Source organism: Gymnodraco acuticeps, unplaced genomic scaffold (assembly GCF_902827175.1).
Source record: "Gymnodraco acuticeps unplaced genomic scaffold, fGymAcu1.1, whole genome shotgun sequence".
Taxonomy (NCBI): domain Eukaryota; kingdom Metazoa; phylum Chordata; class Actinopteri; order Perciformes; family Bathydraconidae; genus Gymnodraco; species Gymnodraco acuticeps.
Window position 1 is genome coordinate 180,175 of NW_022990035.1, and position 17,526 is coordinate 197,700.

Genomic DNA, 17,526 nt, shown 5'->3' on the forward strand with positions numbered 1-17,526 from the left:
AGGATGTACAGGAGGGAAAATATAAAAGAACACTGGGCTTAAACCGAAAGAATATACACATATCTTAGTCTTTTGAAACGGCATTAAACCTGCTGTTACACCACAGAGCAGCATGTGTGCAACAGCAGCCAAAGCTGACCAGCAAATAGTTAGGAACTGAAACGATAATCACAGTAACATCAGAACTGTATGAGAAGGAGAGTAAATAACTGACTGTCATAACCTCACAATACATTGATTGAATCTATTTGTTAGTACTTCTGCAATAAAGCAAGTTTTATTTTAGATTTGCTGAGGTATAATATCTATGAATTTCTTTGTAGGTAGAAGGCTAACAATTTGGCCAAAATCAATTTCTGATGTTATGTTATTTTTTGTTATTGTAATTGATTCCCCTTTAATGCCACGTTAACTACGGCATATAATAATACGAATAACTGAACTAATTCTCCATGTCCACTTGTTGCTGATGGTTGTGGTAGAGGAGCTGTAGATGTTGCACTAACATCTGTAGCATGGTCAGTAGCATTAGCAGTAGCAGTAGCTACTGACCATGCTACAGCAGTGAGCAGCAGAGGTGGGGAGAGGTGGGGCTATGGCTTCATCGTTATCAGGAAATGATCGTATACTATATGGCGTACACACGGAGCCGTTTGCCCTCCCGTTATCGTTTGCGGGGTCCGTTTCTGCGTTTCTGTTACGGCCTCGTGTGAACGAACGGGCTATACGAAAGAGAAAAGTAGCGGATACAACCGTTTGCGTTCTCGTGTAAACAGCACATCTGTGCCTGTGCCGTCACATAGAGTGGCGAAGTCCCTCCCCTTCCGGGGGAGCTCCATGGGACCTTATTTCGGAAAAATTATGTATTGAAGTCAAAGATTATCTTTCGATCCCATTTTAAATCGTGCCACTAATTACATATATGATGTTTCTCAATTTAAAAGATAATTTTGCAAGCCAAAAAATTAAAATGTGTCGTAAAACTGTGAAGTAACACATTGTTTTGTGTGAAACGCTTAATGAACTACATCTCTGCTCTCGCAGACTCTCACAACAACACACGTCACCAAGATGGCCGTCACTACTGTCTTGTCAAAAAAGTGATCGACTACCCTCACTATCAACACAATGAAACACGTCCAGAAGAATGTCATCAATCAATCAATCAATCAATAGGATACGGCTGTAATAGGCCTAAGGCCTTTTAGTCGCTCATAAATAAATGAGTAGATCACTGATTCTTTATTTACTATGGATGCTGGCAACAGACACATAGTCCAAAGTGAAGGTGATGTTTGACCAGTAGTGGTCGAGGCGGGATTTGAGACAGTTAACCGTCTTGGATGTGACAACGCTTTCTGGCAGATCATTCCACAAGTCAACCACACGCAGGCTGAAAAAGTTGCGGCGGATAGCCAGTCTTGAGTACTGTTTCTTCAACTTGAGGCAGTGTCCACGAGTCCTGGTGTTATAATCCCGTTGTAGTGGGCATGATGCAAAGCTGCCTGCCTGCCTTCCTTTTATTCTCTCTGAACTGCCTGATCTTTTTAATGTTTAATGTCAACCATTTGTGCAGATAGCATGAAGTAGAACAGATCGCCGATGCTAATGTAGCGTTAGCGTTAGCATGTATCCCCTGGGCTTAAATGGTGTTTTATAGAATGATCACACCGGTGTGACAGTAATCTTCAAAGGGTTCAGGAAATATGACTACTACTCTTACTGTTGAACATTTTGGGTTACTTAATGTTACTTCATGTTAAGGCTAATAAAAATGACAAGGCTAAGACTGTAATGCTAACATGCTTGCTACTGGCTAGGTAGCTAACTTGATCCAGCCAGCCACTCCTGGTCCTTTCATCAGACGGGAAGCGAAAGAATGAGCAAGACCCATTGCTGGTATGATAACAACCTGGTACTAAGCACACAGGCTTCTTGTTAAAGTTATCTTATCTTAGCTATCTCTTATATTTAGCGGAGGAAAACAATTGTGACATCAGTTATGACATCACTTACGCGACTCTGGGATTTGTAGTCTTTCTAGTTGCATATTTTTCACAGTCTTATATTTCAACAGTTTTACGACAAACTGTGACTTTTTTGACATGGAAATACTTTTTTAAGATTGACAAACATCACATGTGTAATTCGTGGCACAATTCAAACGGGATCGAAAGATGAGTTTTCTCTCTCCATTGACTTCAATACATAATTTTTCCGAAATAAGGTCCCATGGACCGGAAGTAGATGGGCGTGACTTCGCCACTCTATTGAGTAAATAGTGCTGGAAGATGGAAGCGATTCATTTTCCAATTTTGAATAATCATAAGTGAGCAGAACGTGGTAATAGTCGTGTCCAGCCTGTGTCTTCATCTCTGAATCAGCAGCTGAGTATGCAAGAAGATACTGCCAGCACAATAAAAATTACATGAACGCCGACCATAATGACATACCATGGAGACATTTCAGCTTTACATGTGGGCTTTCACAAGTTGCATTGTATTACCTCATTTACTGTTAAGGTCAGACTGAAGGTCGTCGTGTAGTGAAAGGACAGATTAAGTCGGTCCTCATCAGAATCTTCAAGCTGTGGCCAGGCATCAGCACATTTTCAATTTTCTCATTATTAATATAGCACTCGATTACTTATGATAATAACTTACAGTAATAATAATATATTTTATTTCTATAGCGCTTTTCTTGAATCCAAAGACGCTTTACATTTGGGAGGGAGGGTAGACAAACAAAACAAAAACAAAGCCAAAAAGAAACAAAACAAAACAGAAAAGCAGTCAGGAGGAAGTTGATTGAAAGGGGGGGGGGGGGCTTATGGATACAGAGTTGAAGAGGTGGGTTTTGAGGCGGGACTGGAACAGGGTGAGGAACTCAGACTCACGGAGGTATTTGGGGAGGGAGTTCCAGAGCTTCGGGGCTGCCACAGAGAAGGCTCTATCCCCGAAGCTCTGGAGTTTGGCCTTGGGGATGGAAAGCAAACTGGCTGAGGTGGATCTGAGGGACCGGGGTGGTCAGTGAGGTAGGGGGGGGGGCCAGATGGTGGAGGGCTTTGAAAGTGAGGACCAGGAGTTTGTAGTGGATGCGGTGTGAAACGGGGAGCCAGTGGAGTTCTTTGAGGACCGGGGTGATGTGATGCCATGATTTGGTGTGGGTGAGGAGTCTGGCGGCTGCGTTCTGGACACGCTGGAGTCTATTGAGGGATGTAGTGCTGATGCCGTAGAGCAGTGATTCTCAAACTTTTTTCAATCATGTACCCCCTTTGAAAAAAAAAATTCTGCCAAGTACCCCCTGATCAGCGCAAAAACTATTTGTTAGGGGAAAAATGCCTATATAAAGAGGGACAGTACAGCGCTGCACCATCAGTGCCTGATTTATTAAAACAACAACCTTGTAACTGAGAAACACTTAAATGCTACATTTCAAATGTTTAGAATCCATCACTAAATTCATGGCAAACCAATTTTAACATTATGCAATAAGAAGACATTAGTTGCATTGAACTGATCTTTAAGTTGTACTTACAATTTAGTGAGAAACATGGGCTTGTGCTTCACTGAGGATCTTTGTCATTCTGACAGGGAGGCACCTGCAGTTATTACACTTGGTGTTTTGAAATATGTGTAACTCTAGTCTATTAATATAAAACCCACACTGCTCAAACTTCGTTACTTTTCCTAAAATTGGTATATTTATCTTTTTTCTTTTTACATTAACATAAAATAAATCTCAAGTACCCCCTGCAGTACTCCAACGTACCCCTAGGGGTCCGCGTACCCCCATTTGAGAACCACTGCCGTAGAGGAGTGAGTTGCAATAGTCAAGGCGGGAGGAGATGAAGGCGTGAATGAGTCGCTCAGCTGCAGGGCGGGTGAGAGAGGGACGGAGTTTGGCAATATTGCGGAGGTGGAAAAATGAGGTTTTTATAACTTGACGGATGTGGGGCTCGAGGGAGAGGGTGGGGTCAAATATAACGCCAAGGTTGCGTGCCTGGGTGGAGGGGGAAACAGGGGTGCCATCAATGGTGACTGTCCGTTTGGGGGTTTTGCTGAGGGTGAATTTGGAGCCGATGAGGAGGAGTTCAGTTTTATTGCTGTTGAGTTTGAGGAAGTTGTGTTGCATCCAGGATTTTATTGCAGTCACACAGGATTTGATGTGGGTGAGGGGGGGGGTTGTTGGGGGATTTGGTGCTGAGGTAAATCTGGGTGTCGTCGGCGTAACAGTGAAAGTTCAGGTTGTATTGGCGGAGAATCTGACCAAGGGGGAGGATGTAGATGATGAAGAGGAGGGGGCCGAGTGGTTGTTGAGGGAGATGAAGTGGGAGCTGTCGGAGAGGTAGGACTGGAGCCATCTGAGTGCAGTACCTTCGATACCGATGTCCTGGAGTCGGGTAAGCAGGATGGTGTGGCTCACGGTATCGAAGGCTGCACTCAGGTCGAGGAGGATGAGGATGTTGAGGGAACTGGTGTCAGCAGAGGTGAGGAGGTCATTGAGGACTTTGATGAGGGCCGTTTCTGTGCTGTGGTGGGGACGAAAACCAGACTGAAGGGGTTCAAAAAGCTGGTTGGTTTGGAGATGGCGGTGGAGTTGTTTGGAGATAATGCGTTCTATTGTTTTTGAGAGAAAGGGGAGGTTGGAGATGGGACGGTAATTACTGAGGGAGGAGGGATCCAGACCGGGTTTCTTGAGGATGGGAGTGACAGCAGCAGTTTTGAAGGCAGAGGGAACGGTTCCTTGGAGTTGAAAAGGTTGACAAGGTAGGGGCAGAGGACGGGGAGACAGGACTTCAGTAGAGGGGTGGGTAGAGGGTCAAGCGAGCAGGTTGTGGGTTTGGAGGAGCTGATCAGTTTGAGTATTTCAGGGGGGGTAACCAGAGTGAACTGGGAGAGGCGGCCGTGGGGAGGAGGGCTCGGGAGGTCCAGGGAGATGGGGGGAGAAATTGTGGAGGTGGATGCTGGGGGAGATGTATGTGTGTCAGATGCAGCGGATAGGGAGAGATTAATGGCAGTGATTTTGTCAGAGAAAAACTGGAGGAATGAACTACATAAAGTGGAAGTGGAGGAAGGGAGGGTGTCAGCACGGGGTTTGAGGAGCTTGTTGACGGTGGAGAAGAGGGTCCTGGGGTTATGGGAGGGGTCGGTAAAGATGGTGGAGAGGTAAGCAGTTTTTGCGGCAGTGAGGGCGTCTCTGTAGGTAGTGAGATGGAGTTTGTAGGATTCATGGTGAACTGTGAGGGATGATTTCTTGGTTAGGCGTTCAAGCTGGCGGCCGGTTTGCTTCAGCTTACGGAGTGCAGGGGTGAACCAGGGTGAGGAGGTTTTAAAAGTGACATTTTTCCTTTTGAGGGGGGCCAGGCTGTTGAGGGAGGCGAGTAGGGTGGAATTAAGGTGGTTGAGTTGTTCATCGGGTGAGCTGAGGTTCGAGTCCAGGGGGAGAGTAGAGGATAGCAGGTCGGAGAGGTGCTGGGGATCGACAGAGCGTAAATTACGGAAGGTGATGTTCCTGGATGGGGGGGGGGGGGTGGCGGACGGGGGAGGCGATGGTGAACTGTATGAGTTTGTGGTCAGAGAGGGGAAAGGGGCAGGGGTGGAGGTCGAGTACTGGGAGGTTGGTGGAGCAGACAAGGTCAAGGATGTGTCCTTTATCATGTGTGGGGAAGGTGACACATTGGGTAATTGAGAAATTGTCCAGAAGGGAGGAGAATTCAGAAGCGAGTTTGCAGGTGGGGGAGTCCATGTGGATGTTGAGGTCGCCGAGGAGTAACAGACGTGGGGAGAGGGATGAAGCAATGGTGAGGAGTTCAGTGAGATCAGAGAGGAAGGAGGGGTGTGGTTTGGGGGGGCGGTAAATGAGGATAACTGTCAGTGAGGGAGGGGCTTTGAAGGCGAGGAATTTGAAGGATGGTACTGAGGGGAGGGTGAGTTCTGTAGTCCGGACGTTGTGGTTGTAGATGACAGCCAGCCCACCACCACGGCGTGAGGGGCGGGGTTTAGTGATGTAATTAAAACCAGGGGGGGATGTTTGGTACAGTATGGCTTTCATCACATTCAAATATTAAGAGTAATCTCTGGCCTTAATGACTCAGACGGGTGGTGCCCTGTGTGCCAAAGCTTGGTGTGGATAATTAATCAAATTTTAGCGTGTGAGTGAGAAGTAGTGGACAGCGCTGACATCTTCCCTTAGTGAGGGTGTTGACGGCTGCGTCAGTTTGACATATTGTTATCTCCTTTTTGGTCCCTGTCCCTCACTCACTCCTCCATCTTACCCTTCTCCTTCCCTCGCTCAGCCTCTCCTATCATAATATGCTTGCACCTGTGTTTCTTGCCATGATCTGATACCTGTATCTAGTAGGGCTGCACGATATATCGTGTCGTGACGATAATCGCAATATGCGCATGCGCGATATTCACATCGCAGGACGTGCGATTTTTAAAACAAAAAATAAAAGAGTACTTGTGATATTAAATAGGCAAATTAACTCAAACACGTCATGTTACAATTATTTTGCTTCTTGCTACAAAAGGAAAACTTGTGCGGCTCTCATGTCAGGGGTACTTGAGTGAGTGACATGCAGGCTCTGCATGCACAGCAAACCACCAATCACAATCAAATCTCCAAAGCAAACGGTGATTAAAGGTAAAAACACTGAATAAAGTTGTTTCATGTGTTTCTCCAGGGCAGTTCGGCGCTGCTAACCGAGCTAGCTCAGCTTGTTGCTCTGATAACTTAAGATCCAGATGTCCGTGACTAAAATCCTTCATCCGGTTAAATATAGTTGAAAAAATACCAATTGTATAGCATTAAAGTTCAAGAAAGGATGGTTTGCGAAAAAAAACAACTGTATTTTCTTCAATTCCTGTATGTTTTCATATCGCAATATATATCGCAGGGGGGGGGGGGAAATCGCAATGTCAGTTTTTTCCAATATCGTGCATCTAGAGAAGCACCTGTGATAATGAAATTATCTTTGATTCATCTCTGTTTCTCTCTCTCTCCAGCAGTGGATGCGGTGCCGGTACAGAAAGATGGGGATCAGGTAAACATTGTATTATCTTTTTTTTCTTCCTATTGTCTCATTTCTGCACATCTCAATCTTTTTTCCCATTTTGTTGAAAGCCACTGTGACATCATTCAAAACACAGCAGGGCTGGTGTCCTCAGCTCTCCTCTTTATGTCGGAACAGACCGCAGACAGAGAAATGGAGATGTGTGATTGTGTTTTTTTTGTCGCCTCAAATCTGTATGGAGGTGATAAAAAGGAGAGCTGTTACTCACCCAGAATGCCCTCCTGCTGTTTGACGGCCAGGCCTCTGCCTCATGAAAGGTCGCCCAGATCTAAACTCTGGAAAATAATAAATTATTCACTTTGTATTATTTTATTTTTCACAGACAGCGTGTGCAGGTGTGTATCATTTTACTGCAGAACAGTACAGAACATATACAAACAGTGAGAGGGTTTCATTGTTTTGCCTCTGCCCTTCAATTCCACCAATTTGCTAAATCAAAGTCTGTTTAAAAGTACTACTGCACATGTGAAGACAAGTATTAAAACGCCTTCCATGTCTCCAGAGGTGGCTGTGTGATTATATATTGATATCTATTTTATATATAATATGATACATTGCGTTATGTGACATGACATGAGTCAGCGTCGTTTAAGGGTGAAGAAGACAAATTCTAAATTGAGAGAAATCTGTGGTTGTGGAATTAGAAATTATTCAGAAAAAAAAGATATTCATAATTATTAGCATAACCCGACAATCTGACTGAACTGCAGTCATTGTGGGTAATGTAGGGAAAGTAAGGAAGGAGGAGGCTTGAAATAAAAATGACGTTGGTTTCGGCTGTATGTAGTAATGTTCTTTTTTTCCTTTTTAAACTTACCATCAATTCAACTAAGGATGTGAAGGATGCTCAGACCTTTGTATTAACAGGGTAATGCCCAATTTTATGAAAATGCACCAGGACAATCTTCCCTACATAGACTTGAAGCCAAAGTGTTTCAGGTCAGACAGCGGGTGTACGGATCAGGAGTGGTGGGCACACACACGGTGTGGCTTCAACTCACTTTTATTTTCAATATTGAGTAATCTTAATATTGACATTTGGTCAATAACATGTATTTTTAGATTATAATAAACAGATATTGCATATGTCAGAGGCAGATGATTAATTATTATTTATCATCATTGAGTAATTATTAAAACAGTTGGTCGTTTTCTGTAGCTCAATAAACTGATAAGGGTGTATTTGCTGAGTTATTCTTATCTTAAGAAGTAGTAATGTATCACATATTAACCTTACTTTCCTACTAAATGAGTATGGTGGTTAACCATTCAAAAGTTGTATTGTCCCATGAAAATGTAAATGCTTTTTTGGAGGACTTTTAAACCACATAGCAGAATGTTATTTACAAATGCTGAATATGTCTCAATATCCTCTCAAATCGTATATCTGTATCAGGCTTCAGAAAGGTTATATTAGCCAAACCTTTGTGTACTCCTGTGTGTATGCCTGCACTCTCATGAATGGTTGTGCGTGCGTCTGGTGCGTGTGTGTGTGTGCTGTGTGTGTGCTGTGTGTGTGTGTGTGTGTGTGTGTGTGTGTGTGTGTGTGTGTGTGTGTGTGTGTGTGTGTGTGTGTGTGTGTGTGTGTGTGTGTGTGTGTGTGGATAGTCTCTTACCAAGGCCACAGAGCTGCTCTCCCCAGGGCTCAGACTATTACTGAGCCATGTATCACTTCTCAGCTGTGGGCCCTGGGGAGAGAGAGGGAGAAAGACAAAAACACAGACATCCATCTTATTGTCTCTCCATCACTGGCAGCTGCTTTCTCTTCTTTTGTAATTTTTCCTCATACACAAGGGTTGGAAGGCCAACATGCACCTGTAGTTTTATAACTTATATATATTATTAAGGTATATTTGTTTAAATGACTGCTAAGTTAGTTATAATGTATAAGTTAAACAGCAAGATGGAAATTACATGTCTATCCCACTGATTTCTGTCCGCTTCCCTCCTGTCTGGAGAAAACAGGAGGGGATTTATATGAATATTGCTTATATTTTTGGTTCCGTGTTTGCATTCGGTGGGCACAGCATCATTAGCGGATTTCTTTTTTTTTTATTGAGTGTTGCTCCTCTTGAGCTCTGATCCCATGGCAGCCCTCAAGTTGTTTACTTCCACAAACACGACTCCTCTGCCTAATTTATAGACCTCCAGAGAGGGAGGCCTGCAGGTGGAGAGGGATATAAAAAATATATAATACAGAAGCTCAGGGATATGATTTAGACTCAAATGGGGGGCTAAGGACCATGTGTGAGAAACAAAACCAAAACTGACAGACAAAGTAATACTCTCCAGCCAGATTCAGAAACGCAAACACACTAATTATAAAAGTGGAATGAAAAAATGACAGGCTGTGAGAGAACACATAGAGATCTAAACATCAAATAGAGTTAACAAAATAGTACAATTTAAGAAATCTAATCTTCAGAAAATACCTAAAAAATAAGGCTAAGTGTCTTAATTCATGCTAACCAACTGTGCTTTGAGCTAAATGCTACATAGGCATGCGAACATTCTCAAATGTACAATGCTAACATGCTTTTTCCTAGCAGGAATAATTATTACCATAGTCCTCGTCTTAGTTTAGAGTGTAAGCATGCTAATGGTTGCTTAGCACTAAACAAGTGCATCTAAGGCTGGTAATGTCGGGTTTTGCAGGTATTTGGTTATAATTCCAATAGTCTACATATTGAACTTCTATATGAAAAGTTAAGGGGTCACAACTTTAATTACAACGTTCTTGAAGGGGGCATGAATGTGTGTAGTAAACCGCAATCCACTCAAAAATGACGTCAGCTTCATGGCGGCACCAGTGAGAAAGTCAGGGTATCTCTAAAGTCAGTAGGATTCATCCTCTGGACACCATGAATGTCTGCAAATAGTTGAGATAGCATCAACGTTTGTCAACAGATGTTTTAAAATGTGTCCTTGTTTTGTACTGCATTAAGCAATAACCAACTGAAAAGTTCACCACAGACACAAACAACAGCTCAAGTTGTACTAATGATTGGGAATCTAAGCTTTGAGCTCATCATGCTCGACCCACACATTACAACGCTATCAACTTCAGCGAGGAAAGGCCGCTGCAGCACAAGCCTCTGGAAAAGGCACATTAACTGAAATATTAGCCTATTTGTGGTTCCACTAAAAGTCTGATCAATAGAGAGTGCTCCTCTCAGATCTCCTCTGAGGATAAACACCTGCCAAATTCACAAAAAAGTCTAACCAAAAGGATGGAAAACAGATCTAAATGATATAGGGTGCAGCTTAACTAAAGACTTAATGTTCGGCCATTAGTGTTTTTCCTCAGTTCAGGGCTTCAATTCAGTTTCTAAAAAACAATACTATAAAGACATTTTCTTGAAAGCTGTGGCTAGACATTTCGTCATTATTTGATTTCTTTAATGTTTTCCATCAGCATTTGAATGTTTCTGAATTGTAAAAACTTCTGAAACCGCATTCAAATCATGTAACAGCAAAGCTAATGAAGTTCCTAAAAGATATTCAGCTCTGAAAGCAAAAATAATCCCACAGTGTTAAATGTTTTAATTCAGTTGCTTATCTTGCATGCATTACAAAATCCTATCACTGGTTTATATTATACACTTTAATAATGCTACTTATTTTATATCCTTATGTCACGTATTGTTCCACTGAACCACTGATATGATGCAGCCAAATAAATATTAAATTAAAAAGACCTCCTAACCGGCAAAATGTGCCTCCCTGAATATATTCTTAAGCGTTTAATGAATACCTGTTATTATTGTAAGTTCAATGTTTTGTCAAATAAACGACTTGTGTATATATTATTATATTATTGCAGTTGAATAATTGGTAGTATTATCCTGCTATGACACATGATCCACACTACATTATATTGTAACAAGGCACTGTTACTCTGAGAAGTAAGGTATAGAAAAAGGACAGATGGATAGAGGTAGTCATTATTTTGTAAACTGCCTTCTTCAGGAAAATGCTTTATGATGGAGTAATTGTGATTCAACCAGCTGGGCACAGAGTTAAATGTTGAGCTGAGAGACCTCCAACGTCATTGTGGCTGAATGGATTTTTAGTTTCATTGGCATTATGCTGCCATATTTTACTTCCATTCAGGAAAATACAATATTGGCAAGGCTACAGGGAGAGGCGCAGCTGTTGTATACTTTATGGAGTCGATCTGAATACAAAATATGAGCAAACACTTATTACAAAGACGGCGATGACGCCTCATTTTTTGTCCAGGAGAGCTTAACATTCACACACTCAGGGGGGTGTCTGAGTCCAAATCCTGCAACCTCTGACGCAAGCTGTGTTAAACACACACAGTCCAAGGACAGAGATGACACCTCTATTACCAGCTCCTCACACCTTCAACTAAAATCCTGATTAAAACCTCCTACACTGTTTTTTTCCGATTCATTTAAGATACTATGACCCTGAACATTGTTGCGATTGCTTTTCCTGAATAAAGAACTTGTAAAGGGCAACACACAATGTTCGTCCATCAAGCACAACATAACAAAGTATCTGCAAAGGCTGACAGGGTTATCCAAGACACAGATTGACTGATCAGCTGGGCCAGCTGCTGAGATTATTGATGGATGTTTAAAAGAAAGCTGGATGCAGCTGAAGGCTTTTGGGACCTAATGAGGGGAAACAAAGGGTATTTATGTGTTTGTAGTGGAAGGTAGAATACATCTTTCCTAATGATTCGATGGGAAAAAGTATTTCTAGGCTGTGTGGCATCACAAGATGGATCATAGTAATTCCAGGGTTTGGCTACTATGTACATTTATTACAATTTTCGATAAAATGTACTGGGATAAACTCACTGTGCTATATCCTTACCTCGTATTGAATAAAGAAAATGTATTTTTTAAGCCATCCTAATGGCGTAACTTTAGCACTCACTCAGTCCATCACTTTGGTCCGGACATAAATATCTCGTGAACTGTTGGTTGAGCTGCGACATTCATTGTCCCCAGAGGATGAATCCTGCTGTGTTATCTCAGCAAAATATCTGAGCAACTATTGAATGGATTGGCATGAACAACGGTCCAAAAAGTCATGTCCCCCGATACAAATGTAATGTCTGACTGACTGGTCATCGTCTGTTCAAACGTACTTCGTGTTTGGTGCTAATAATCAAATGGAGAATATGGTACGGTTAAATGGCATCAAATACTGTTTAATGGATCAGTAATGAGCTAAAAAAGCTATAAATGAACTAAATCTAAATATTTTTGCTACCATTAATTACCGTTACTTCTGCCCAGATTAATCATTTTATAGGTTTTCACTTTCACAATATTTTATTAAGTATAGTTTATTTTATTATAAAAATGCATCAAATACTACAGTTGTAAATCTAAACAAGGTTTAAATACCATATTAGTCCATAGCTTCTGCAGATTAGGTTAAGTGGTCTGAAAGTAGTTTTACTATTAACAGGACACCATCGGGTCGGCAGAGGTTATAAAGTACTAAATATCCCTTTTACATTGAATACATTAACATTTCATTAGACAATTCCTAGACACACAAAAAATAAAAACAAATAAAATGTATTATTCTTATGAGTGACAATCGAAACCATTATTTTTCAAACTAATAATGAGGTGGTTCCTCCTCGTATCTCTGAGTGATTTATTCTAGTTGTTGAACAATGAATTTGCCTCGTTCAAAGCTGCAGGCCTACTGCTGAGCATGTTCATTAGTTTTAGGGATTATATAAACCATTATTCAATTACACAGTTTAGTCTGTCAGCTGTGTGAAATTAACACAGTGAGTCTTATTGATTATTGCGTTAAAAATGTCCCTAATGTTAATTCTTATTATATAGTTTTGCTCCATTTTACGCAGGTGTGCATGCCACTGTATCTGTCTACATTATTCCCCAGATATTTCCCTGCACTTGTTAATAAGGATCACATGACACAAAAACCCAACAAGACGATTGGTGCTGTAAAAGGCTTCTCTAAATCCATCTGCAATCTCAGCGGCTGCTTTGTTAGAGGAGGATTATTCTTATTCCTCAATCACATGTCATGAAAATAAACATCTCTGACATGAATATTACATCGATGCTTCCCAGAAAGCGAAAGGGGCCTTCAGGAAGTCAAATGTAATTCTAGCTTTCAGCTTTGGCTCGCCCATGGTTTCAATTTGCTAACCATTCGCTGATTTGACACAAGAGGACAAATGTTAATCAGGGCAAGAAGGCCTTAAACCAAGTCAGACCCAAATTCACATTCATAAGAAATATTCTAGTTATAGATTCTCTGAGCCCAGCAGCTGCTGATTAAAGCATGAATACATTCAAAGACGGAGGTCGAGTTCCATCTTAATGTTTTATCACCACTGCTTTGCCGCTTTCTGAAAGGTGGTTTTCCACCAGCAATGTTATCACTGTATTAGCATTTTTATTATTATTTGGTGTGCTTCTTTGGATGGCCTTGTGGGAATGAATGATGCGCCTTAACAGCTGCTCAAGATTATATTTTTATGTAAAAAACATCTTTTGTATATTCTAAATCACACAATTGAAGGTTCAATAGGAGAGGAACATCTTCCCTCACAATGAAATGCGGTTAATTCCTAAATCTAGGGTATGAATGTGTTATTACTGTTGGCTTTGGGCAATTCTCTGCTGACAGAAAATAGCATATCATGACAATGAGTAGTCCAAAATCATAAGCATTGTGAATATGTTTGGTATTTAACTGATATGTATTAGAGGACTATTAAGTGATAAGTTTATAACAGTTGACTAAAATGTATTCAATTTTATGACAAAAAGTGTCCCTGCCAAGCTTTAAAGTTAATAGAAAAACTACACATAGAGCAGAGACAGGACGACCAGAGAGTGGCGTGTGTTAGTAGGGTTGGTGTATTTTGTAAAAGCTGTATTATTGCAAGATTGTTATTCTTAACCATCCTGAGGGCCTGCAATGGAGGCCAAACCCCGCCCAGAGAGTGATTTGTCTTTCTTTATAGCTATTAGTGGGTGTAGGACATCATAAGCCCTTCTGTTATCATTACTTGTTTCACATCATAGGAGATTGATTATTTTCATTTAATGTAGCCGATGCTTTTATCCAGAGCAATTTACAATAAATGCAATCCATCATGAAGATACAAACTCAAACAGCTTTTGAAGTGCTAGTGCATTGGCTTCAAATAAGCCAAACCATTTTAAGTGCTACATACATAAATTAGAAGGTTGGCCAGCTAGACTCAATAAATGCTGCTGTGCAGTTGAGAAAAGTATCAAATATAATCATCTTCAAGAAGAATAAAGCCAAAACATTCAAGTGAAATTTGTCATTGACTTTGATGAGTTCAGGGCATTTTCCGTGTGGCTTTGAATGTTACAACTGTGATAACAAGCTTAAAGTGCCAGCAGAGAAACTCTTGGGGTGCTTGGACAAAGGGCAACAAAAAAATCCCTTTTGACAGCAGAGTATTTCAATTCTCTGCCAGACTTTAAAATGTTCCCCCCCTCCCTTTGTGCTTATTGTAGAGCATGATTAATACTCCTGGTTCTCTGTGTTTGTATGTGTGTGCATGAGGACACACGATTGAGGCGTCCAGGTTTAGTCTACATCACATTTGCCGTTGTCCCTAGCAACAGGGTCACTGCCAAATGGTATCCATTGGTTACCTACCATGCTGGGCAGTGTAGATGGATACAAAGGAATGGTGCAGCTGACAGCACATAAACAACAAACTATACTCAACTTCTATGTAACTCCCGTCCCATTCCAGGAACACCCTGTCTCTTTAAACACCATGACTGAAAGCCATTTCACTGTTAAACATTGTGATATCAGACTTGGTTTACACACACAAAAAAAGGTTGATTCAAACTGAAAATATTGAACTTGCATTGAGGTTGGGTTTTTAAGTTATTCAGCATTATTACGGTTTCTTGCTTTAGACACTTACGTTAGCCGGGAACTTAGCAGTAGCTACACTGAACAAAAATATAAATGCAACACTTTTGTTTTTGCTCCCATTTTTCATGAGATGAACTCAAAGATCTAAAACATTTTCTATATACACAAAATAACCATTTCTCTCAAATATTGTTCACAAATCTGAAAAAATCTGTGATAGTGAGCACTTCTCCTTTGCCGAGATAATCCATCCCACCTCACAGGTGTGGCATATCAAGATGATGATTAGACAGCATGATTATTGCACAGGTGTGCCTTAGGCTGGCCACAATAAAAGGCCACTCTGAAACGTGCAGTTTTGCTTTATTGGGGGGTCTGGGGGGGTCCGAAAACCAGTCAGTATCTGGTGTGAGGGGTAGGGGTAGGGTTAGGGTTGTCTTTTTTTTTCTTTTTCTTTTTTTCAAACAAATTGTACGGTGTCCTTGGGTGTCATGAAAGGCGCCTAAAAAATCAAATGTATTATTATTATTATTAATGTTGTGAATCGAGTGGCCTGTGTTCGTCGTCCATAACATACGCCTGCCCATACCATAACCCCACCACCACCATGGGCCTCTCGATTCACAACATTACCCTAACCCTAACCCTACCCCTAACCCTACCCCTCACACCAGATACTGACTGGTTTTCGGACCCCCCCAATAAAGCAAAAATGCACGTTTCAGAGTGGCCTTTTATTGTGGCCAGCCTAAGGCACACCTGTGCAATAATCATGCTGTCTAATCAGCATCTTGATATGCCACACCTGTGAGGTGGGATGGATTATCTCGGCAAAGGAGAAGTGCTCACTATCACAGATTTTTCAGATTTGTGAACAATATTTGAGAGAAATGGTTATTTTGTGTATATAGAAAATGTTTTAGATCTTTGAGTTCATCTCATGAAAAATTGGAGCAAAAACAAAAGTGTTGCGTTTATATTTTTGTTCAGTGTATGTTGCTAACAATCAAGTAGATCCATCTGTTATTCATAATGAACATCAATGGGCACAAAAATAAATCTACATTGTTTGGAACCAAATGCTCTGTATACTGTGTGTACAATAGGCCGCAGGAAAATAGAAAGAGTGGCACCAACAATAACAATACTTTGAAAGGTTAAGGGGTTTTTAAGATCAGAGTCACTTTAAATATAAATAAGTTCATATATTCATATTCTAAACTGTAGGATCTCATGACCTTTTCTAAATTAACTCCTCTGGACAGGGCATCAGCAGACAATTGAATTTCCAAACAATTTCCAATTGCAATAATTCAGGAATTAGGCTGAAGACTAGTTTCTATATCCCAATCCTTCTCCTCCCTTCTCTTCCCGCTTTGCTACACCTGTATGTTTCTCCTCCCCTTCTCCCTCTATTTCCTCCTGTCTTATCCCTTACCCAGCATGGCCATCCTGAGTTTTCCTGGGACAGGATCAATGTAAGTCTCTTTGTGAAATCTGCTCCTTTCATTTCCCCCTCCATCACTCACCCACCTGTGTTTGGGCTTAGCGTACACACATCAGCATCCTACATGTTTAACCACTTCACCCCTTCCTGCCGCTCTCTCTTCCCCTCTTATCTAACTCTCCAGCTCCCTCTTCTTATCCTCCAGTTTGTCTTTCCTTCCTCACAAACTCACCCCCAGGGTCTCCTCTCTTGGCCCTCTGCTAATCTACTGTACTGCTAGCCTCATATATATACTCATATATAGTCACAGATAAGAGGCTGTAATAAGCTTTCGACCACAACTGAAGCTTTCATAAAAGTCCCAGTTTGTTACTGAATCAGAATCAGAATCAGAAACGGGTTTATTGCCAGGTAGGTTCACACATACGAGGAATTTGACTTGATGTTGTGGTGCATACATAAAATATAAAACAAAGAATCTAATATAAAACAAAACATCTTTTAGGACACTGTAATAAAAAATAGTTAAATAGCAATACAATAAAGCAGTAATTTATAGTGAAATAGAATGCAGTGAATTATAGAATATAGAATATAAACTATGAAATATGAAATAAGAATATGTGCAGTAAGCAATATGAACATTGTGTGCATTATGTAAAGCATATAGAGACTATGTTGTGGCTGAGGTAAAGTGTCAGTGGGGGGGCCGGGCCTTGTTTAAGAGGCCGGTAGCGGAGGGGAAGAAACTGTTCAGGTGGCGAGAGGTTTTGGTCCTGATGGAGCGCAGCCTCCTGCCAGAGGGGAGGGGGGTGAACAGTTTTTGTCCAGGGTGGGAGGGGTCGGCCACTATCTTCCTCAGGGTTCTGGAGGCCTGCAGGTCGTGGAGAGATGACAGATTGCAGCCGATCACCTTCTCTGCAGAGCGGATGACACGCTGCAGCCTGCCCTTATCCTTGGCTGTGGCTGCAGTGTACCAGATGGTGATGGAGGAGGTGAGGATGGACTCCATGATGGAGGTGTAGAAGTTCACCATCATTGTCTTTGGCAGGTTGAATTTATTCAGCTGCCTCAGGAAGAACATCCTCTGCTGAGCTTTTTA

At 41.4% G+C, this 17,526-nt stretch overlaps 1 protein-coding gene across 9 annotated transcripts in view; it reads left to right on the forward strand.

Annotated features, from left to right (window-relative positions):
* LOC117545358 overlaps window positions 1-17,526 on the forward strand; it is a 68,997-nt gene that overhangs the window by 28,344 nt on the left and 23,127 nt on the right. For 5 of the 9 annotated variants that reach the window (XR_004568820.1, XM_034215098.1, XM_034215105.1 and 2 more), the window contains exon 2: window positions 7,011-7,048. Coding sequence is in view for 7 of the 9 variants with exons in the window: in XM_034215098.1 (XP_034070989.1) it covers window positions 7,011-7,048 (38 nt within the window). In the remaining 2 variants the exon portion in view is untranslated. The remainder of the gene's footprint in view (window positions 1-7,010; window positions 7,049-17,526) is intronic. The other 4 variants (XM_034215106.1, XM_034215099.1, XM_034215101.1 and 1 more) reach the window with 1 other exon arrangement.